Source organism: Theobroma cacao, chromosome 5 (genome assembly GCF_053813885.1).
Source record: "Theobroma cacao isolate CCN51 chromosome 5, ASM5381388v1, whole genome shotgun sequence".
Taxonomy (NCBI): Eukaryota; Viridiplantae; Streptophyta; class Magnoliopsida; order Malvales; family Malvaceae; genus Theobroma; species Theobroma cacao.
Window position 1 is genome coordinate 44,368,168 of NC_142643.1, and position 23,198 is coordinate 44,391,365.

Below are 23,198 nucleotides of genomic sequence, written 5' to 3' on the forward strand. Positions count from 1 at the left end.
TCATAGCCCTCAATAATAAGGACATGAAAGATAATAACCTTTTATATCATCCATTGAAATTTCTAATATTAAAATAAAATATAAGGCCCATTTATCACTTAATAATAAGAAGAGAAATGCATGTATCATATTCTTTGCTCTTCTTTACACTTTGTAAAAGAAGATATTTCAACAAAGCAATATATGGTCCCTACTTTTACTCTAATGAAAGCAATTCTAATTCGTTATATTACCAAAAGGAAAACAGAATATGAAGAAGAAGTGAAAGAGCTATCATTCACAGTCCTTTAATAATTCTTTGACCTATAAAAGAATTATGACCTTAACTTTTCCTTGTAATTACGTCTTTCTTTCTTCAGCAGTATCCCCAAGGAAGAATAAAGTGATACAGTAACCTCAAATATTCTCTACCATTAGTAATTATTCTTTTACATTAACTAAATTTGTTTTCTCCTTTTTTGTGAAATAAATGTTAATTTAAGTCATTTGTAGAATGTCTTTTGTAATGTGTTAAAGTTAATTACTATTCCTTTTTATTCACTCAGATTCTTTTCCTCTTCCTTGAGCAATTAGACTCGGTTTTAGCTGCTTCTTTTTTTGGATATTACACACTTCCCTTGCAGGGCTCTATCTATTTCCCCTCTCTCTCTCTCTCTCTCTCTGATCTCCATCAACCCCATATTTGTCTGTTTCGAGAACTGAGATGAACATCAAACCTTTCCTTCATGAACACTACTTGTTGTTTGATTGTTACCACAATGAAGAGGCGAGATGTGATCAATGCAATCAGCAAATTGATGGGTGGGCTTATAGTTGCGAAAGTTGCCCTAAGTTCTGGTTGCATTCATCTTGTGCAGAAGAGCAACTGCCTTCTCAGATTTCACACCCCTTCCATACCCAACACCTCCTTACTCTTTCCACCGACGACTTCGATGGTGTCGATTTCATTTGCCACAAATGTTTCTCTCTTTCTCGAGGCCACAGGTATCGTCGCACTAATTGTAATCTCAAAGTTGATGTCTCATGCGCTGCTTCCGCCAATGATGCGACACTGGAGAAATTAGAGAGCAAAAGATCTGATGACAGTTCTTTTGAATTTCCAAATTTCGTCCACGAACATCGCTTGACGGGCATCTTCAACTATAGAAAAGTAGGAAAAAAACACTACAATTGTAGTTGGTGTGAGAAGCATCTGTCAGGAATGACTTACGGTTGTTTATTATTTTTATGTTCCAAACAGTTCTACATCCATGAATCCTGCTTCATTAAGATACCCACCAAAATCTGAGGACATCCTTTTCATTTGTCACACCCTCTTTATATACAGCCAACGAAAAAGGTCAACAACTCCAAGTCACGTTGCTACGCTTGTAAATATGAAATCTATGGGGTCTTTTCACTTGCCTATTGTTGTAAAAGTGCCAATTCAGCCTTCATGTTCTTTGTTCTAGACTCCAACCCAGGCTAAACCATGAGATCCATGAACACAATCTTACTTATTTTCGAATAAACAATTACCCTGGTGTTACTGACCAATGTAACATTTGTCATATGAATATTGAGGCTAAACACAAACGAGTAGAGCTTTTATCGTTGCGTGCAAACGGATTTAAATTTCCATTTCGGATGTCTTGAAATTCCATCATTTATCAAGCATGAATATCATAGACACAATCTTATACTAGTCACTCCATTTGACGAAGATGATTCTGAAAAATATTATTATGATATATGCGAGGAAGAAAGAAATGTAGAACATCCTATATATTGTTGTAAGAAATGCACATTCATTTCTCATATTCAATGCACACTAAATAAGGTAATAAGGACATATTTAATCTCTTTCAAGAGTAAATTTATTGTAGGATATAAATGTTTGCCTCAAGCTGTTTTTGCATAAAAGTTCTATACATAGAAAAGATTGACCATGATTGGACCTTTGGCTAGGTGAGCAGCGAAGCTTTGATACCAAAACTGAGGGAGCAGGAGGACACAGGGAAGGGCAATGCAGAATCTCAAAGTCAAGATCTTGAAGTCTGTGAAACAAGTAACAAATCAAATCACTTGGAGCACTAAACACAAAAATGATAAAATTCTTTATCAGGTGGCAAAGTCCACTCCCTTATTCTCTAAATTTCCTTAATTTTTGTTTCCTTATTATAAAATGATTTAACAAAATAACACATGTTTAGATCTGAATTTTGTTATTATTATTTTTTGGTTCACCTTAAGTACTTTTCTATGCACAATACTTTTCCTTTAAATAGTACAATTGCTTAAGTTTGGCTAACAAAGTAATATATAATGCTTAAACAAAATAAGACATGAATCATAGCTACTCATAATTTTCAACAGTCCTCCTTTTTTGTCATTTTTCTCTTATTTTTATTACTTTTTCCTGCCATTTGTGAATACTTAATTACAAAAGTTATTACTTAGCGGTATCGAAAATAAAAATAATTATGTTCACTTTATCCTTTCTTTATTGTTTTCAGAGGCAAATTGAACATTTTACTCGTGGACATCCCCTAAGCCACTATGAGATAATTGAAGATGTTCTCTGCAAGGCTTGCAATTTGGAGATTTATGGGCAAGCCTATGGCTGTGAAAGTTGCAAATACTACTTGCACAATCAATGCGCCAAATTGTCCTATGAAGTGTTTCATCCTCTTCACCCCCACCATCCTCTCCATCTCTATAACGGTGGGGATTTTTATTGTGGTGAATGTGGAGATATGTCCGCTGGGTTTGGCTACGTCTGCTATTTGTGCCGTTTCATGCTTGATTTGAAATGTTTTACTTTAAAAGAGCCCAAGGTTCAAAGGCTAAAAGAGATGGCCAGAGAATCAAAGACAAAGTTGTGCCTTTTCCAACAAGATCACGAGCTTTTTTTCGCCAATTTTAGCCAAGACTTTGAAAACTATCCGTGCAGTATTTGCTTCTTACCAATTTCAGGTAGAAATTATGCATGCTTTCGTTGTGGTTATGCCCTTCATGAATCCTGTCTTGGATTTCCATGGGAGATGGCACTCCCATTTCATCCGGAACACCCCCCTGCACCTAATTTTAAATCACTTCTTTGACGTATTCTGTCTTGCCTGCCGTGGTCCAACCCGTACTGATTCCATCGTCTATAATTGTCAGCAATGTAGACGCATCAGCCTCCATTTTTTATGTGCAAATTCCTTGTGGCGACCCCTAGAATCCAGGTCTCACCCGCATCCTCTTTTCTATTTTGGAACCGAATGCCAAAAACTCTTCAAACTGTTCGACGAATTCTCTGAACGAGGTTTCCCTTTCCAATGTTATAAATGCTACAAACTTTGTATTGGTGTGCCTTTCTATCGTTGCGTGTTGTGTCAAATAAATTTTCATTTGAAATGTGTCCCTATCCCATATTTCATTAAATCTAAATGTCATATCCACCCTTTCACCCTTAGAGACTGTTTCGTAGAAGATGATTCAGAAAAATATTTTTGTGATGTTTGCAAAGAAGAAAGACATCCAAAAGATCACACCTACTTCTGTGAAGAATGTCAAGGATTATTTGTCGCTCACATTGAATGTGTGCTCCACAATATGGTATGTTTAGTCCATGATCGCCTCTATATAATTTGTCTGTTTCATAAACAAATAAAAACTTGCATGTAATCTCTAGACTACCATACATTTTAGTTTTTGAATGGACATATGCTTTAGATGAGTGTCGTCACTACACTCTGTGATTTATTTTCTTAGAAAAAGTACAACAATAAAATTAATCAAGTCTGACAGCAAATTCATGCTTTATCAGGTGGAAGAAATAGCACCAGCAGAAGAGCCATCCTCAAATTTGGTATTAGACTTTGAGAACATCTCTCCCAGGCTGAGAGTGAAATTGTCCACAGATGAATTAACAGAAGAGCAGCAAAGCGACGAAGAAAATCCAGCAATGAAGGAATGAATTGAAGAGCAGCAGAGTGATTAAGAAAAATTAGTTATGTATTTGCTTTGCTAGATGAAGCATATAATTTTATCAAGGAAACTATTATCACTTGAAGGAAAGTGCATGTATATTGTTTGTTGCATACTTGAAGGAAAATATTGTTTGATAATAGCAATTGAAACTTCTTTCTCCTTCTTCTCAGTAGAGAAATTGAATCCTTTGTCCAACAAAGAGTAACAGAGTTAGATACATTGTAAAGGGTCCTATTCTCTAGAAGTCTAGCCACAAGACCCTCCAGTAATAATAAATGAAACCATAATAGTTAAAGCAAGCTATAAAGATATCAAGTTCAGACTCCAAATAAGTTCTTAGAGAATCTACTTTAAATTATAACTCCCTCAATGAAAGCTTAGAAGGCACCATGCAAGCATATTTGCTGAATAAATTCTCCATCTTTGCTGGAATGCATCTCCAAGTAACTAAGATAAGTAGGTCCACAATGAACAATAGATTAATGGAACTGATCTAAATCTTAACTGGAACATCTTGAAAGGTCATGTTGTCAGCTTTACTATCAAGGGGACTATATCAATAAACAAAGATAAGCATACCTAGCCACTTTTAGAGCAAGTTTCACATGGAACAAACTTGGTAAGCATTGGCATTTATGATGCTGATTGTGACCATGATTACAAATAAAACCGCTTTCTTTTCTTTTTTTTTTTTGCTAAGCTAAAAATAAAACTGTTAAGAAATCTATATAGCGAAAGAGAACAAAAAATGACATTGCCTTTCTCCTAAACTGCTTAATCCATTGAATCATATCTGGAAATCGAGGACAAGAGATACCATGAATATTAACTTTCCCCTAGCTAGAATCAGATGATCAGCATGAGATCCTTTCCTTCTCAAAGTAGCCATTTGATGAGAAAGTAAACAATTCATAAAAGCTTCAATCTTACCCATCTATACATTTTTTTTTTGTTGTTATCAAAAACAATAGAAGGTTAATCAGGGGCGGATGGCCACTCAAAATTTTTAACATTTTTTTTATATTGTATAAAATCTTTAATATATTCTTTTAATGGCCCCTTCAATACTTTTTTCAGTACATAATTTTTAATTAATGAATTTGAATTCAAAAAATATAATTGAACACAACTTTCCCAAAAAACTATCGTAAGTTTTTCTTTTATCGATTTACATGTTATATAAAATTATTTTCTATTAACAATCTTTTGATTATTGATTAAATTTAAAATATATTAATTTTTAAAATTTTTAGCCTTTATTCGTCTGTCTCCGATCCTCCAATAAAAGTTAACTAGTTTCGTCCCTAAGGGTAATGGAACATGAAATTAAGCTATATTATTACAATAATCAACAAAAACAAACAAAAAGAGAAGTTAATTTATCACAAAGAGAAAAAGAAGATAAAACTCTAAAAGAAATCTTGGAAGATTACATGGTTTTGGAAGCTTAATTTCAAGGTCACATGCTGTCTTAGCTACTGTTGCCATGCATGCAATCCTTTCATGACTCTTTTCCCATATCTTTGCAAAGAGGGTTTGCTCTTCCACAAGAGAAAGTTGCCGTGGGAAAAGCAAAACACTTGAGTTTTTGTATTCACTGCATGGAGTGTTGATTGTTAAATACTATATACAGAGGAGATTATAAGGTAAGGGGCGAGAGAGAGAGAGCAAAACGAACACCAACGACAGGGTAGCTTCCCGCATGACATGAACTACGGTCGATGAAAAATTGCAAGTTGGCCAAGTTTGCTTTCCATGCGAAGTGTGACAGTTATATCGCAATTGTTAAAACTTCTTTGGCAAGCAGTAACGAGTTGACCAAAATCCAGATAAACTAAAGGGAAAGAGTATCCCATAAAAAAAAGGCAACCACTAATATGAGGTTCCCAACTATTCATTCTTTCTTTAGCAGCCTTTCATAGTCGCCCACAGTCCCACCCCACCAAGCCAAATTCTTCCCCTCAAATCATCGCCCTCCATTAGCATTTGTTTATATAATTAAGAGAAAGTGAATTCCAATTTTACTTTAATAAATAAATTAAGTGTTGGAGTATAATAATTTCTCATCTTTTCAAAAAGTAAAACATGATAAACTCTACTTTGATTATACCTCTTATAATTTTGGCATTTTTACAAATAAAACCTAATGATTTCATTATAAGGTTACAATTTAACCTAATGAAATTATACGATTTATGGGTTGAAATTAACACAGCACTTGGAAGGAAATTTCATGGTTTGAATTTTCAAAAGAATTATTATAAGAGATTATCTGTGAAAACGAGAAACCGTAGGGGTAGAAGTATTGTTTACCGAAAGAGAAAAAGACAAATAAAGACATGTACGTTTCCTACTTGTAGTAGAATTCGTGTCTTTTATTGAAACCGAGAAGACAAAAAAAAAAAGCGCCACCAGGTGTGTTAATCAAGAACGAATATTTCATTCCTATGCTGTTTTCTTCCCTGTTTTGGTACTCTGGTTTTTTCGTCTCCAAAACATCAGCTTTTCTATCCAATCACCAACTTCTCAGGGGTTCATTCATTCTTGATTTCAACACCATTCCGAGTAAGATTCTTTGATACCCTTTGTCGGATATGTTTAATTTTTTTTAAAAAAGTTTTACTTTAATATATATTGACCATAATTTAGATTCACCTTTGATACCCGATTCCTAAAAAAGCTTCTTTTGTTGAATTTGGATTGTTTTTTGGTTAGTTGTGGTTAGTTATGAAATGGGTCGTTTCTCTTTTTGGTTAATAATAGGCTGATTGTTGGCTTTTTTTTGTTGTTGAGTTGGTCTGGTTTGCTTGTTGGGAAGCTTTGTGTTATTGGTTATCTGTTTTTTGAGATTTTGTATGAGAATTTTATTGATTAGAATTTTTCTCTGGGATGGTGGAGAAAGTGGTCACTTTTTTTTGTGTAATTATGTTTTGGATAAGTAAAAGGTGGTAATTTCATGTGATTCTACTTGCGGTTTTCTTGTTGTTACTTTTTTAAACTTTGCAGAGTGCTAAATGATTCTAATGGTGATTAAACTCATGTTCCTGCTTAGTTTGCTGTAAATAAATAGTCTCCCTGATTGTGACTTTCATAGACTTTGTAATTTTTTTATTCCTTCTTACAGTGAATAGATTTTTATGTGATTTTTGTTGGACTTGAAGCTGAAATGGATTTAAATGAGCATTGGGTTTTGGTTGATTTGCTAATACTTCTGCATTCTTTTAACTGTCCAAAGTCAATTTCTTTGCTTGTTCCCGGTGATTCTGCTTCCATTTTTAGAGATATCTACTTGTTGGTCTAGAAATTGTGACTCTTTTATTTTGCTTTGGACATGAACATGAAATGGATTTAGCTGGACACTGGGTTCTGGTTGATCCGCATCCTGCTAATGCTTCCGCAGAAATTGTGACTCTTTTTATGTGATTTTTCTTTGGTCATGAACATGAAATGAATGTAGCTGGACTGTGGATTCTATTTGATCCTTATTCTGTTAATACTTCTGCACTTTCCATTTATTTAAAAACCTTGCTTGTTTACGGTGATTTTGCTTCCATTTTTAGAGATATCAACTCGTTGGACCAGATATTGGGACTCTTTAGGTCAAAATCGCTTCAGTTGTTTTCTTGTTGGTTCTTTATTTATTTTTTTTATGACAAAAGTAAAATGGATTTTATTTCTTCCCCGCCTCCCTCCCTAAATGGTTTCCTTTTGTGGCTTTGACTGATTGGTATGGAATTAATGGAGTGGTTGTATATACTAAAAAGATTCAAATTTTGATGAAAAACCGATGTGATGGTTTCTTTTTCGGTTAGGGTGAAGTGAAACTGCTGTGATACTTACATGATGCTTTTACTCATCTATTTTTTAAGTACTAGATATCATTTTAATGGTTATGTCATCATTATTTGTAGTTCATGGATCATGATCAGCAGACAAAAATGGTTATACTTTTATTTGAGTTTTATCAGACAAATATATAGAGTCATGTGTTTGTCCTGCTTCCTATGTTATCAAGTGAATACTTGTCTCTCGTGAACTAAGAAATGTAAAATCTGTGGGAAATTGTATGAAATAAATACCATATGGACAAATTTTCCATAACATGGTTTACATGTCAATCAGATGCTGAGTCTGTTAAATTTCTGGTGATGTTGTGGCTCCACTGTCTTCTTCTCTGTCTAATTGCATTTCTTTGGACTTTCTTCTTTTAGGATACCAATCTCACCACTTCTCGGCTGGTGAATTTAATGCATAAGGAGTCAAAAATAAAGCTCAAAGCACTTAGAAAGGTATTAGCTTTAGGAGAAGTCTCATTCATTTTTCCTTCCTTTAAATTATAGCCAAGAATTTATTTGATGAATATACGCACAAAGCAAGTTTAGAGCAAGTGAATGAGTTTCTTGATATATGAATTAACAAGCATCTTGCTGTTTATTCAGGTTGTTGATATTTAGGTACGAAACAGCTAAGAATCAGGGACTCAGATCTCTGCCGCTATGTCCTCATCTTTTCCAGCTCTTCCTACTCCTTTCAAAGAGAAATATCCCAAATTGCCTGATTCTTTTCAGGTTTCCTCAGAGAGGAAAGTGATGAAGAACTCCATATCGCCTCAAGAATCTTCATTAGCTCCCAGCAACAGAACCCTTGGGAATTCGTTTTCATCCCCTTCCATAGCGAACAATGATATGTGTGCCTCAGCTCTAGCACATGATCGACATTCTCAAAGTCCTGCATTTATTTCTCAGCGTTCAAGGGATTTAGCATCTTTGCCATCAATTGATTCTTCGTATTCAGATCAGTCCACAGCTTTGTTTAATCATCCACAGGAAAAGAAGGATGTTTCTTGGTGTATAGATCGGCTTCAAGACTTTCTTGATCTGCCTGAAAATGTTCCTGATCCAAATGGGCTGTTGGAAAGCAGCACTGGTGTCATGGCATCTAAGGACCACAGTAAGAGAACTGATTGGCAAGAGTGGGCAGATCAGTTGATCTCTGTTGATGATCCTCTGGACACAGACTGGAGGGAGTTTCTGGATGATACCAATGCCTCAGATCCCAAAGTGAAGGTTTGTTCCTATATTTTATTAGATAGGGTTGGTGCTGAAACATCTTAAGCAACTTTTGAGGTTCATTCTTTAATTTCTTTGGCAGAGGCTCACTTTATTCCTTATTATTAAGTGGTTTTATTATTCTTGAGGTAATATAATTTTGCCACTGCTGCTATAACTTTGATTTAATTTGTTACTGTTGAAACTTTTCATCTGGAGAAACTATATAACATATGATTCTCTTCGGAACAGTTAAACTACAAAAAATCAACTAAACTGATGAATTTTTATAAAATTTTCTAATTTGATACCAAGGACATTTTGCCTTGGAGCAAAAAGACTTGTTTGTGTATGAAAACCCCATTATGTTAGCCTTTGGCTTCCAAAGAGGATAAGTTCTATCTAGCCAAGTTATTGATGTGGCATCAGAAGCTTTGTTTGATAATATTTCGTATTAGACTATCATAATAATTAATTCAGTGATCCATGTACTTTATTTTGTGTTTTTCATTTCTTTTGGTTTTGAGAAAACTAAAAAATGTATCAGGTGCTGAATTCTTCTGGTGATATCTCAAAGCAACAGCCTCAGTTTCATCAGAATCAACCTGCACCACATGGAGAATTTTCTAGTGATGCTTACCCATTGTCCCCTGCTCCTCCAACAAAGCCCCGTATGCGTTGGACACCAGAGCTTCATGAGGCTTTTGTGGACGCTGTTAATCTACTGGGTGGCAGTGAACGTGAGTAGTCCTCCTATTCATGTTGTATATTTTCATCTCATTAGCATTTAGGAAATTATTTATGTAAATCATTTACTAATTTTGGATAATAATTTAAACTTATAGGAGCTACTCCAAAAGGCATCTTAAAGCTCATGAAAGTTGAAGGCTTGACAATCTATCATGTTAAAAGTCATTTGCAGGTCTGTATGTAATGTCGTCTTATTTATCCTTTTAACAACTTTCTCAAAGAATCTTAGAAATTTACTGGAATATTTTTCCTGTTCTAAATCCAGAAATATAGAACTGCCAGATACAAGCCAGAATCATCAGAAGGTAAGACAACTTGAACACTTTCAACTAGAAATTCACTGGCATCTTAAAGCTCATGATTATTTATTGTCTTGTAATTGTCCGCATAGGATACCATTCTGTTGTTTCCTTGTATCTCTTTCCATTTCCAATGTGCAAGCAGTAGCGCATACCCTTATAGGAACTCAATGCAGTAAGACAATTGGTTAAAATATATTGTTGTCTTCTCATTGCAGGAACATTGGAGAATAAAATGGCTTCAATTGGAGAAATGAAATCCTTAGACTTGAAGGCGTAAGTAACTTTGTCTTTTTTGGTATCTTGAAATAGAGTTTTTCTACCCTTTTGCTTATGAATTTTGTTCTAGGGAAGTGCTATTTATCTGTCTTATGCTTTGAGCAACAATTAAAAATTTGAGTCTTTGAATATGTTGTTCTAATCTCATGGAGTGTTATTATTAAGAGCTAAATTTGACCCATCAACCTTTTGATTGGTGGGTTGGTTGGCTCTTTTCAGTTTTGTAATATATGACGTTTAGAATGGAAGTCTAAGTAGAATTGGAAAAGATAATTTTAGCACTGTGAGATTTGGCACTACTTGGAAAAAGGTTGGAGAATATCTATGGTGTAGCTTACTGTTTTTCAAGTTCTGCCTCAATATAAATCATATGTTTTTCTTGAAGGAAATCTATTCTTGATCAATGAAATCTACATTTTGCACATCAGGCTATCTGCTTCCTATTCTGTGTAACAAATCAGGTATTGCAAGTATTGATATTCATTCATCCCTGGATTCTAGGAAGCTTGACTGTATTATCTATATGTTATCCCACTGTCAAGGGCTAACTTCCAAAATTAGATGTCTTTGTGGTCGCTCAATCCAACTATAGCTACTAGAGTTGTTTCATTACTGTGTCAAAATCCTGAATAAATAAACTGATTTTGGACTTGAAATTTTTTATAACAGGGGTATGGGAATCACTGAAGCATTGCGATTGCAGATGGAAGTTCAGAAGCAGCTCCATGAACAACTTGAGGTATGCTACTCGTAGCTAGCAATAAGCTTCAATTTGTTTGACTTTCAGTTGCAGAGGATGCATACAGGTGAACACAATGCATGGATATGTCTTCTTCTTATATCTTAACTTCTTTCTCAAGTTCACTACCTTATTGTTTGGAGTTTTTTGAATAAGCTACTTCTTGATGTCAACAATTTTACTTGAACTCTTCAAATTTTCAAGCATACCCATTTGGGAACTGGGTCTGGGAAGCATGTGATGGGGAAGAAATGGGTTTAGATTGTTGTTTAAGAAATCCTGGTTTACCCTTTGTGATGAAGTTGATACTAGCATTACATATTATTCGTGGACGGGAATTTACACCTATGCATGCTTCAAAAGCACAGCTGCATGCACATATGTAAATGCAGGCATATTTTCTGATGCCTGGTTCATTGTTCCTCCAGATTCAGAGAAATTTGCAGTTGCGAATTGAAGAACAGGGAAGGTATCTGCAGATGATGTTTGAGAAACAAAAAAGGATGGAGGATGAAAGGAGTGGGGCCCCCTCCTTCAACCTAGATGATGCTTCTGCTTCATTACCAGGCTTAACGTGCCCATCTTGTGCGAATGATAAATCAGAAGCCTTAGAGCAGGTTCACACAAAAACTGGAATTGACACAAGAAATGCTAGCACTACTGAGGACAAAAGTTCCCAGGATGTAAGCAGGAAGCAGAAGGCATTGGAAACAAATACTGCTGACCATATAGAGACAAATGACAATGAGTCTGGCTCCCCACTCTCAAAACGAGCAAGAACAGAGAAATAGCAGCATTGTTGGCTTTGCATCTGATAAATAATCTTTCTATAGGCCCGCATAGCACTGCTCCTGGAGAAGTTGTCAGACAGATAATTATGCTGACAGAAACCAGGAGTTTTTGAAACATTAGATCTTACATTGATCTTTATGTGAATACTCCTTAGATGACTAGATGTGATGTACTCTTCATTTGGAAAGAATCATGGCTCTGCTTCTGATTGTTTCCATCAGTCCTCTTGACCTTCCTAATCTATAGTATTTGCATTGAGACCTGAAATTACAAGAGGACTCATTGGCTTTCTCTTGCTTGTGCAACACCGTGTGCTTGTGCTTTGTAATTAACTAATGTTGTAAGTGATTAGGATTACATTGGTATTTTACAGTTATATCGAGAAAAACAAACTTGGGTGAGCTCCATGCAGTGGATTTGTTCATTTGAGATGTAGTACTGCGGATCCCGCCGTGCACATCAGAGAACGGCCAGTATCAAAGCCCCTGAAGGTAAAAAAACAAACTCAGTGAGGAGAAATTGTCAGTTAATTCACTTGTTGAGTTTTGTCCAAGCCATTGCATTTGGATTGAGAAATGGCACTGGAATGGCAGTTCCACTGCAAATGCATTGGAAAATCCTATATGCAGCAAAGCCTTGTAATGACTAATTTGGAAACAACACGTGCTGTTTGTAAAGCTGTGATGCTCCTTCAAAGTTGAGATTTAATTCTCACTTGGATGTTTTTATATGTTGAATCTTTGCTAATTTCCTTGTACATGAAATCATTAGTCATTAATCAGAAGGCTAGATTTGTAGATCTTGTGGAGTTCTATGGAATATTACACACAGATTCATTTCGTCCATATTTTTATTTTTAAGAAAATGATGTAACCCAGCAATATTCACCACATATTCAACATCACTTGCATGAAGTCCAAGAGATTCGGTACTTGGTGGAAATTAGACATTGTTAAGGAAACAAACAGTCAAAAGGTCAATGGGATGGACCAAAATATAAGAATTTTTCCTATTCTTATTTGAATGTTGTAACCAATTCCAATATATTAAAATTAAGAAAACAAAAGGGCAAATGTTCTTATCCTCCATTTGTTTTCTTTTTTCCAACAGTCAGAAACTGGCACTGGTAACTAGTAACCCCCTCTAACCGGCTAACCCAGACCTTGAAACTCGAGAAGTTTGTCCTCAGCAAACAACTGCACCAAAAGAGGAAGAAACTAATCTTCTTCAAACAAACCCAAAATTATATTCATAAAAGAATCTGCGTAGACCCAAATCAAGAAAAATCAAAGCGGGAAAGTTTTACAAGAAGAGAAAGCAGCAGCAGCAGAAGAAGAAGAAGATGCTGTTTCAAGTGGGAGGACAAGGGGCTCGTCCCACCTTCTTTGAAATGGCTGCTGCTCAGCAACTCCCCGCTAGTCTCCGTGGAGCCCTCACTTACTCAATTGGGGTAAGCCTCCACCTATCTGTCTTTACATACCAAAAAAGGAAAACAATTTTTTTTGTATATCCATGAGATACCCATTATAGTTTTCCTTTCTCAAAATTGCTCAGTTTTTGTAAAGATTTTGCCTCTTCAATGAGTGGGTCAATCTTGGTTTTTGTAAATATCCTTGTTTCTGTGGTTTTTTTTTTCACTGTTTTCTTTTTCTGAAATTTTTAGAGTAAATATATTGATTGCTTTTGTTAAGTACCAGGAAAACAGGCTTCACTTGAAAGTACCTTTTTTTTTTCTTATTGTTTAATGGAAGTTCGTTAACTGATTGTTTTGCCATTCGAAGCATTACTTGCTGTGGAACTATTTTGCTCGACTTGGTACAATAACTAAAAGATTTTTCATGACTGCAATTAGTGTTGTTATAGGTACATGAGATTAAATATTTTAAGGTTTATGTGTGAATTGATAGGTATTGGCATTGAGAAGACCTTTTCTTCATAAGGTGTTAGACTATGAAGATGAATTCTTTGCTTTGCTGATGTTGGTTCTTGAGACTCATAGCTTACGAACTACAGGTTTCCTTCTTTAATTTTTTTAGCTTCTGGTTTCTACTACTACTTGATTGCTTTTCAAGGTATTTTTGCATCGCATATATTTGCGCTTCCTCATCACCACTTTTTTACATAGTGTTTTATGTATCTGATTTTAGTTTACTTCCAATGAATTTGTTTTCTTCTCTTAAAGTTTAATAGTCATTCTGATTTCACCCCATATTTATGAACATTGCCTTTGTCATACCTATGGCAATATTAGTTATCTTCTCGTGTGTGTCTCTGTGACTATGAATCTGTTTTTGTTGCTTCCCTGTGAAATGTAATGTAATCTATGATGGTAGAGAATGAGTTAAAAATTGCTCAATGTAATTGTCCCTTCCCTGCACCTAATGAAGTTTATTCCCTTCTATATGGAGATGTTGAATGTCAAGGTTGTGGGTGTATAGGAGATAAAAGGAGACATTTTTGGAATCTTGTGGTGATGTTCATTCTGATTGTTAGAATTTGAAATCTGGACCTATTTCAATTTGAAGGCGAAGTTACATGATCTGGCACACGCCATCTATTGGTCATAATATATAAAATGAATTTTCCTTGGTTGCTTATATCAACATTAATGAACCTTTAGCCTGAACCAACCAGCTTCTTGGTGGGAAGAAGTGGCAGTACATGATCATTTAATGTATATGCAAAACTATCATTTTTAGCTCCTAGAGGATAACATCTTGTTAACGAGTTTCTTATTTTGGAAGCTTATAATAATGCCCACTACGTGTTGGTTGCAGTGTTTGGTTGCAAATTTTACTCTGAATTTTCTTATAATTTGCAGTTTGAAGATGCATCTTTGACTCCATTCTTGAGACTCACTTTTCTAATATACATTTTATACAGATGCTTCTTTTTCTGAGTCTCTATATGGTTTGCGGAGGAGAGCAGCAAAAATAAGAACAAAACAGGCTGACATCCGATCAAAGTCTAGCGATGGAATCCAACACTCTGGTTTAGAAAGGCGTCAAAGAGTTCTTTCAGTTGTATTTTTGGTAGAATTCTGTTTCTTTGTTTCTTATGTTTTAAGATTCTCAGAACAAATTAATCTACAAAAACTCTTGTGTTAGAGTGATTGTGTTTTTGTTGGAGAGAATTACTGCGTGTATTGATAATTTTAACTCATTTCCATGCTCTTATTACCAGTTTCCCTCCAACAACCTCTTCTGGATGCAATAGTAATTTTTGGTTTTGATGTATCTGTCTAGGTTGTGTTGCCGTACTTTAAGTCAAAATTGCATTCAATTTATAACAAAGAAAGGGAAGCCAGGCTTCAAGCAAGTTTATGGGGTCCTGGTGATGGAAGATTTGAAGATGTTGACTATTTTGACGAAGGAGAGGCTTCTATTGCATCAAGAACATCAACAGAAACAGAAGGATCAATGAGAACACGGTTGGCAAAGAATATTCAGAAAATTATAGGCGCATGCTATCCATGGGTTCATGCTACCACTGAAGGTGTGTGCAGATTTAAGTTATCATTTTTTATCCCCATTTGCAAGAATGCTGGTAATTTATTAATCCAATCATGGTTCATGGACTACCAGAACCTAAAGTGGAACTTGTGATTGACAAAGTTAGGAGTGAGCAATGATAGGTTATGGTGACCAACTAATAATTTAATAGCTAAATGGTGGTTGCTGGCCATGCAATTCTCTTTCATGTTTCTACAAGCTTATCTAGTAAAAGTCTCCATGTCAGTAGTGTAGGTTTTGTGATAGTGTGCAAGCATGGTTATATTTGTTATATTTTCTGGGAGGAGCTATTTTTATTAGCTGTTTTGAGCAAGCTTTGCTTGAATGTTCAGTAACATGCTTAATTCTAATATTGAGTTTGATGGTGCAGGACTAACATTTAGTTATCAGCTTTTATATCTGCTGGATGCTACTGGCTTCTATTCTGTTGGATTACATGCACTTGGGATTCATGTGTGTCGAGCAACAGGGCAAGAATTGGTATTATATTCAACTATAATTTCTATCATATATCTCCATCTTTAATTATATTAATTTCCATGTAGCAGTCCTTCTTTATTTCATACTTTTTCCATGTCCTATTCATGTGCACACACATGGACACTTGGTTGCAGAAGACTTAAAAATGTCAATAGTAACTTATTTGTTTGGAATTCAGTTCTTATATGTAATATATATACACACATATACTCAATGTACATATTTGATGTCAAGATAGATGGATACTTCTTCTAGAATTTCCAAAATTCGAAGTCGTGAACGTGAGAGGCTTCGGGGTCCTCCATGGTTAAAGGTATGTTTTATAAATATTTTAATTAGGACCATAAAGATTGTTTACCAAAGTTGTTTATCTAACTTTACCTAATCATGTTATGTTAAAGTTTAGCATATTGATTAGACATATGATTTCTGCAGGCAGTACAAGGAACATTGCTTAAATGTGCATATGCAGTGCTAGACTATGCACAAACTGGTTTAATTGCTGCAGTATTCATCTTTAAAGTGAGTGTAGTTTACTGGTTATAAAATTTACTGTCCTTTGTGGTTTTACGGATGCTATATACTAACTATATCTGGAAAACACAAAATATGCAAAAATTTATAGATATTACATTCTCAAAGGGAAAATCTTTAATAACTGGACCAAACCAAACTAAATCGATCAGTTTCCATGCTAAATTAATCAGTTTCTCAAGTTTTTAGTGAAAACACAGGGCACTACCATTATGTAAATACCATGGTGGACTCCTAACATTCTTTCATAGATACATTTTATCGATACTTCTGCAGTTGTGCTTCAACCTTCATTCACTTTCCTGGACTTTAGTTCGACTAACCCTCCAAAATATAATAGTAATGAAATAAGACTGGATGGCATCACTGAGGTTATGATAGGCATCTCTGAGGTTATGATGGATATCAATTAAATCTGAGACTTCTTAAAGTTGGCTTCCTCTCCAAACTTAATATTCATGTGTTAACTATTCTTTGTTTCTTGAAACCTGTTGACGTCTTGTCATATGATGTTCAACTGTTTTTTGGGAAACAGTAATCGAAATAGCTATGATTTCCTTTTCAATATAGATCATCTTAGTTTGTGTGAAATAATTATAGATGATGGAATGGTGGTATCAATCTGCTGAGGAGAGAATGTCAGCTCCAACTGTGTATCCCCCACCTCCACCTCCGCCACCCCCAAAGGTGAGGACCCACCTCTCTCTATCTCTCACACATGGGCATGCATGCACACGCGCACAGAACCAGTCCTCAGTATTTGGTGGATAATATTTCCCTTAGTAAAATGGAGAATTATGTATGAGCATTTATATACATATGTTTCAATGTATCTGTTGATGGATATTAAATCTGGGATGTGTCACCAAGGATGTGAAGGCATTGTTTTTTTTTTATATTGCATTTATGCTTTGTCATAAACTATGTGATTGTTTGAGGATTTTGGCAGCACTTTCTGTTTATCAAATATCAATCAGAAAATAGAAGAAATAAGAAAAGACAAGCTTTTGTTGCTATGTTGCTGAAAAAAAACAAAAAATTTGATTTATCATTTATGCAGGTTGCCAAAGATGGAATCCCCTTGCCGCCTGATAGAACAATCTGCCCATTGTGCTCACAGAAGCGTGCAAATCCATCAGTAGTTACAGTTTCGGGATTTGTCTTCTGTTATGCTTGCATACACAAGTATGTTTCTCAGGTAAGGCCTTCAAACCCTATTTTTTGAACCAAATGAACCGTTTCACAATGTGCATCTGATGATATGTAGGGAAACTTGCCAAAAGGGCTTGATATAATGTATGAATTCCTTTAGGATACCTTTAATTGTATCATAAAATTGGTGTCATATTTTCTTTCAGCTATCCATTCTCAAGTGAAACTTCGCTAGACTCCCTTTGAAGTAATAAGGAGTAAGCATTAATAGAGTAGTCTAATAAAATAGGAGGTATTATCTTCTTAAGCGACCTTTTATCTTCGGCTTCTTTAAGCAAATATAGAACTATGTTTTATGTAGTTCGTAATGAGAAGCAATTTCTTGCTGTTCCAACTTCTATGGAAATTCAAGGAAGCCCACCTCTTAAACCAAAGGTTCCATATACTGCCATGAAACATCTAAAGGTTTATTTTGTGCATTTTACAGTTTTAGTTGTTTTTACTAGTTCACAAAGTCGATTTGGGATAAACTAAAGAAGATAAAGAACTAAGTATGCATACTTGTAGATTGTTTGTGTTGATCTTCATCTTTAGTTTTATTCTATTTTGAGTAGATTTTTTACCCCGAAGCACTTACTTGATTTGTGCTGTATTTCATTGCCACAGTATAAGCGCTGCCCAGTCACATTAATGCCAGCAGATGTTGACCAGATAAGGCGGCTCTTTCATGATGTGTAAAATTCTTGCTGGGTATTAGGGTGTAAATTAATTAATTTCATAGGAAGTATTCAACAGTCAAATCATTGTGAAATTAAAGATGCCAAAGGGCAACAAGGCCACGACAAGCACACAAAATAATGTAGGGAATTTCTTGTTTTTGTGCTATTCTGTTGCCATTGTTTTTGGCGTTTTCAAAAGTTCTGTTATGAAACATTTAGATCATTTTGAAACTACAGATATCCAACCATGGTCATTGTTCCCCATGGAAACACCATTTGTACACATCGAAAACTCCATGTATAAAAGTCATTGTTTTATTATTCTAATTCTGTAGTTCCCATACATGATGCAACCTATTAGATGGTGGTTTCTATTTATCAGAATAACATTTGGTTTGACTACTTGCAAACTGTATGAAACTATTTCCCAAAATGTAATGGCTTGGTTTGATTTGATTGTTGTATATATCCCCAACTTGTAAGCCATTTCTGTACATTGTGAATTTATCATTTTGCCTCGTGCTTGTGGATGCTACTAGCTCTTGCTCTACTGGAAACTTATGGATTGATATGTGATTATGATCAACGATTAGTAACACAACTTTTGTGCTAATCTATGATTCAAACAACGCTAGAACTGTAAACAGCTTTGACTACCATCACAATGTTCTTAGAAGCTCGAATATAATGCCGTGATCCAACCGTTTGACCATCAGACTTTATTCGAACAAGAAATCATTTACAGAGAAGTTCAGGAAGATACAATACAAGAAGCAGTTAGATTCACTAAAGGAAATAAGCAACAGGCAAACATATAAACAAACAAAAGCATTCATAGGAATGCTGCAAAAAAGAGAACATTACATCTACCAGAACGTCTCATAATTGCAGAGACATGTTATACCCCTTTAATCTCTCTCTTCAAATCTCTCTCCAACCTCGCCTCAAATGGTATTGCATTCCACTTCAGTCTCTCATCCTGCACAACCAAAATTATAAATCAGTTCCAACATATGTAAAATGCATATGGATACCAGGAAAGCTCACTTCCTATACCAGCATGTTTCTGCTCCTTGTTCTCGGTGTTCCTTTGCTAGGAAAGCTTGAATCAGAATTTATTGTCTGGCCAGTATGACTCCAGTAGCTCCCAACAGTCCCTATAATAGGTGTTTCATCTGGACTCTGGCTCCTGCGCTTTCTTGGGGATGTAGATGCAGAATGTTGTTTGAGCTCTTCCATTGTCAATGCTCCTAAAATAGGTCTATCTTCATGACTTCTTGGTGAATTTGTTTTCTTGGATGCTGAATTCCCAACTGAATTAGTACTAGCCTTAGAATTCGGTGTGTTTTCAGGTTCCACTAACCAGCTGGAAAGACTTGTGTCAACAGCAGTTTCTTGGCCTACCGGCTTGTTGTCTTTGGAACAGAGTTTTGAACTGAAAGTTGTAAACTTAAAACTAGGCTCCGGACTAACTGGTATATGAAATTCTTGCTCTAGAGTGAAGTTCTCCTTTTCGTGCTGCTTCAATGGCATGCCTGCTTTTGATTTGACTTCTTTCCACTGAGCAAGATTTTCCACTGGATTCAAAACTGATTGAACGTACTGAGCACCCTTATCTTTCCCATTTCGATTTAATCCAGTTGGCTTGACTTCCTCAATAGGTGATTTATCAACTGGCATTGGACTTGTAACTTCCTTCTCTTCTGATTCAACTTCACAAACTTGTTTCCTAGACTCTATTGACAAAGAAAATAGTGACTCAGATGACTCTTCTATGACCAATTGTGGCTCATTTTCAGCCTTTCCATCCTCATTATCATCATCTAAATCACTAACTTCTAAATCCACATCTTCCAATTCATCCTCACTTTCAGCACTGTTCTGATATCTATCATTTTGAGACTTACAAATTTCATTTGAAGTAGTCAAATAAAGAACAGGAGATCTGCTTCCTTCAGCCGTTTCTTTACTCTCCTCATCCTCATGATTTTTCAACAATTTGTCAGAAGACACAGCAGGCAATTCCTCATCATGAGTCCTCACATTCAAATCAAATGTCACCTTCTTTTTACCACTGTAGTTCAACAGCTCCCCGAGCTTCTCTCTACATAAATTGATATGAAACAAGCAAATTAACACGCGCATGCAACATAAACAAGCAAATAAATGCATAAGGCTTGCTACACCCTAACTTACTTCTTCACTGCAATAGGGTCAAAGGGTATCTTAAAATCTTCTTCCTTAGTGGATTGAATAGCTTCAATAGCTTCACCTTTCTGCATGGAACAAATTTCAAGAAAGTATAAAATACCCAAAAAAGAAAAAGAACCCCAGAAATCATAAAGCCAGGAAAGTGAAGAAAAAACTAACCTGATGATCATTAGAGAAAGTCCCATCCACCAAATGCTGGTGTTTTTTATTCTTGGAAGCAGAAAAACAAGCAAAAAAGCAACCCATTATTAGCCTTATTGACTTGCTTATAAAAGTTCCCTTTAATATTTCTTTTTCAACTCACAGAAAAGGACCCCCAGGACTAGATAACAGTCTTCATGGAGATTGAAAGAGAAATGAAGGAGAAAGAGAAGTGGTTGAAGGAATTTGAAGAAGGTAAGACATGAAAGAATATGACCGTTGGTGTGGGGAGGGCTTTGTTTAAAATTTGTATGGGCTTCATTTAAAGTGAAGGCAGATTTGTGGCACTGAGTTTAAGGACTGAAACTGAAAAGCTTCTTTTTTACTTCGGGCTTTAAAGTTGGGGGGACCAAAAGGATCTGGGCTTTTTTTGTTTTTTTTGTTTCTTTCATTTGTAATCAAATTCGATTATAAATAATAATTATTAAATTTAATTTTTATAAACAATATATGAATTCAAAATTATTTGGTGAGTTATTATTACTAGATTTGTGGCACCCCATTAGGTTGATGGTATATATATTGTCACTTTATAGATTTCATATAATATTAATGAATAAAATATTATCACTTCATTGAGTAAATCAAATTTAAAAGTTAAAAATCTTAAAAGATAAATATCCATAATTTTAAAAATATTTATTTTAAAAAAAATTAAATTTTTAGTTTTACATGTTTATAAAATTAAACCATTGTGAAAATGCATCAAATATAAACCTCATTAATTAAATAATTTAATTAATTTAGGGGCATCAATTGATATATAGATTAGTGTAGAGAGGTGATGGCCACCCTAATGAAAGCCTAACTTACACTCAAAACTTGGGTTCTACCCCACTTTCCATTAGCTTTCCATTAGATTAGCATTTAGGGTTTAGAGTTTAGAGTAAAGAGGGGCTACCATTTTGAGGTGTGAAAGATTTCAAGATGTACATACAGCAGTTATAATCTGAAATTTAGGAATTTTTATTGAAATATTTACTTATCAATATTTAAAAAAAAAAACAAATAATATCTTAACTAAAAAATATATATTTTCCCCCATAAATATCACCTTAATAATAAATACTTAAATGGATGAATCCCAACAGACGGCCGGCCACCTCGGAGAATGCTGGAGTCTCATCTGACTCTTGTGGGCCCCACATGTTTGGACTTGACTTTTTGGGATTAAACATTATCAACGGCTCTGGTTAGAGGATAACGAGATTACTCCAACCACACATGATTGCATAGCTTAAGGCTTAAGATGCAGGATTACCAATCTAAAGTGTTACGCAATATACCATCTCCTGGGCTTCTCCATGAATTAAAGAGGGTTATAGCAATAATTGAAGCAGTGCAATTAGTTTATTCAAGCTTACCTATGAATATGTGAGCATTGAAGATAATCATAACCCATACCCTCTTATGATATAACAACCCAAGTTTTCTTAATTTAATGATAAGATATTAAGGGTAAGTATCGCATTATTTAAAAGTGGTTTTGTCAACTACTGCCCATAGCTTGAATTTTCCTTGTAAATTCACCAAACCTTTTCACCTCCAACTCAAAAAGGTTGCAGTCTTCAACATTGCCCCAGCCACTAGCCATATCTTTTATTGGTCCTGGCCACTTCGAATGAGCTGTGATCATGTTTGATAATGAAACAACGGCGGGAGTTGGGGGGACCCCCCACTCTTTGAGACGTGGGACCACTTTGTTCGGGCATGCTGAATAGATTCTCACCTGCTCCAGAATGACACAGTTTGCTTAGTTTGGGTGTCAGTGTTGCATTTCTTTCTTAGACGGAAGAGGCTGACAATGAAACTTGTTAGAAAAGAGGAAAAGAAATCTTAATTGTGTACCGCTAAAACTTCTCACTGTGCATGTTATGGAAAGAGATATATACGTGAGGTTATTTATAATCTAATACTATAAGATATTGTAATTTAATTAAGCAACACTGTTGTACTATAACTCCAACTCCCTTCTATTGTTATCTTCACAAAACTCATAGGTAATATTTGATATTTTATAATATAATATGATTACAAGTAATATGATTATAAATAATATAATTATAAGTAATGTGATTGTAGGAAAAATAACATTACAGTATTTAGTATATAATTAAAATATAAAGAAGATAATATTATAGCGTTTGATTTATAAATATTTTGTTGAGAATGTAATATTAATTTTTTAAATTATTTTTATTTATTAAAATATTTTTTTAATATATTTATATTTTTTATTATTAATTTTTATATAATATCATCTCTTAAATATATTTTTAATATCATATATTTTATTTTTATTTTTATTATAATATTATATTTTTATTTTTTTAATAAAATTTGTTATATTGTATATTTATTTTAATTTTTTTTACTTATATTATAAATTTTAATTTTTAATATTGTATTTTATTTCAATTTTTATATTTTATTTTAAAATATTTTTAACCAAATAATAAATTTAAAAAATAAAAATATTTTTAATAATATTATAAAATGTAATGTAACATGATTGTATTAATTTT

At 34.6% G+C, this 23,198-nt stretch overlaps 3 protein-coding genes and 1 pseudogene across 6 annotated transcripts; 3 read left to right on the forward strand and 1 right to left on the reverse strand.

Moving 5' to 3' along the window:
• Positions 1–703: 703 nt before the first annotated feature.
• LOC18600058 (uncharacterized) lies at positions 704–4,072 on the forward strand (annotated as a pseudogene). Its single transcript, XR_016026380.1, has 5 exons — positions 704–1,150; positions 1,241–1,339; positions 1,948–2,034; positions 2,496–3,582; positions 3,794–4,072. The product of XR_016026380.1 is annotated as an uncharacterized LOC18600058 (transcript).
• A 2,255-nt stretch (positions 4,073–6,327) lies between these two features.
• On the forward strand, positions 6,328–12,263 carry LOC18600059 (Homeodomain-like superfamily protein). 3 transcript variants are annotated; one of them, XM_018121556.2, is made up of 10 exons: positions 6,328–6,522; positions 8,169–8,246; positions 8,397–8,411; positions 8,526–9,023; positions 9,553–9,745; positions 9,851–9,927; positions 10,021–10,060; positions 10,273–10,330; positions 11,003–11,072; positions 11,501–12,263. In XM_018121556.2, exons 4-10 carry the CDS (start codon positions 8,547–8,549, stop codon positions 11,861–11,863), a joined length of 1,278 nt encoding a protein of 425 aa, XP_017977045.2. In that variant the 5' UTR covers positions 6,328–6,522; positions 8,169–8,246; positions 8,397–8,411; positions 8,526–8,546; the 3' UTR covers positions 11,864–12,263. The 3 variants fall into 3 exon arrangements, with proteins under 3 accessions (XP_017977045.2, XP_007030374.3, XP_017977044.2); XM_007030312.3 differs by having other exon boundaries at positions 8,397–9,023; XM_018121555.2 differs by lacking the exon at positions 8,169–8,246 and having other exon boundaries at positions 8,397–9,023.
• A 628-nt stretch (positions 12,264–12,891) lies between these two features.
• PEX12 (peroxin-12) lies at positions 12,892–18,588 on the forward strand. Its single transcript, XM_007030315.3, has 10 exons — positions 12,892–13,314; positions 13,772–13,877; positions 14,748–14,896; positions 15,110–15,359; positions 15,747–15,856; positions 16,095–16,169; positions 16,292–16,378; positions 16,991–17,077; positions 17,451–17,588; positions 18,209–18,588. The coding sequence occupies exons 1-10, from the start codon at positions 13,207–13,209 to the stop codon at positions 18,278–18,280; spliced, it is 1,182 nt and encodes a 393-aa protein (XP_007030377.3). The 5' UTR covers positions 12,892–13,206; the 3' UTR covers positions 18,281–18,588.
• A 293-nt stretch (positions 18,589–18,881) lies between these two features.
• LOC18600061 (uncharacterized) lies at positions 18,882–20,896 on the reverse strand. Its single transcript, XM_007030316.3, has 4 exons — positions 20,632–20,896; positions 20,458–20,537; positions 19,318–20,365; positions 18,882–19,240 (listed from the first exon to the last, which is right to left on the reverse strand). The coding sequence occupies exons 1-4, from the start codon at positions 20,716–20,718 to the stop codon at positions 19,160–19,162; spliced, it is 1,296 nt and encodes a 431-aa protein (XP_007030378.1). The 5' UTR covers positions 20,719–20,896; the 3' UTR covers positions 18,882–19,159.
• Positions 20,897–23,198: the final 2,302 nt, after the last annotated feature.

Excerpts from the sequence above, each read along its gene's own strand:
- PEX12 (XM_007030315.3), top strand. The coding sequence starts at position 13,207 with ATGCTGTTTCAAGTGGGAGGACAAGGGGCTCGTCCCACCTTCTTTGAA. Across the intron at positions 13,878-14,747 it reads TCATAGCTTACGAACTACAG|ATGCTTCTTTTTCTGAGTCT; the intron begins GTTTCCTTCTTT and ends CATTTTATACAG. Across the intron at positions 17,589-18,208 it reads TACACAAGTATGTTTCTCAG|TATAAGCGCTGCCCAGTCAC; the intron begins GTAAGGCCTTCA and ends TCATTGCCACAG.
- LOC18600059 (XM_007030312.3), top strand. The coding sequence starts at position 8,454 with ATGTCCTCATCTTTTCCAGCTCTTCCTACTCCTTTCAAAGAGAAATAT. Across the intron at positions 10,061-10,272 it reads CAAGCCAGAATCATCAGAAG|GAACATTGGAGAATAAAATG; the intron begins GTAAGACAACTT and ends TTCTCATTGCAG. Across the intron at positions 11,073-11,500 it reads AGCTCCATGAACAACTTGAG|ATTCAGAGAAATTTGCAGTT; the intron begins GTATGCTACTCG and ends TTGTTCCTCCAG.
- LOC18600061 (XM_007030316.3), bottom strand. The coding sequence starts at position 20,718 with ATGGGTTGCTTTTTTGCTTGTTTTTCTGCTTCCAAGAATAAAAAACAC. Across the intron at positions 20,366-20,457 it reads GACCCTATTGCAGTGAAGAA|AGAGAAGCTCGGGGAGCTGT; the intron begins GTAAGTTAGGGT and ends CAATTTATGTAG. Across the intron at positions 19,241-19,317 it reads CAAGGAGCAGAAACATGCTG|GATGAGAGACTGAAGTGGAA; the intron begins GTATAGGAAGTG and ends TTGGTTGTGCAG.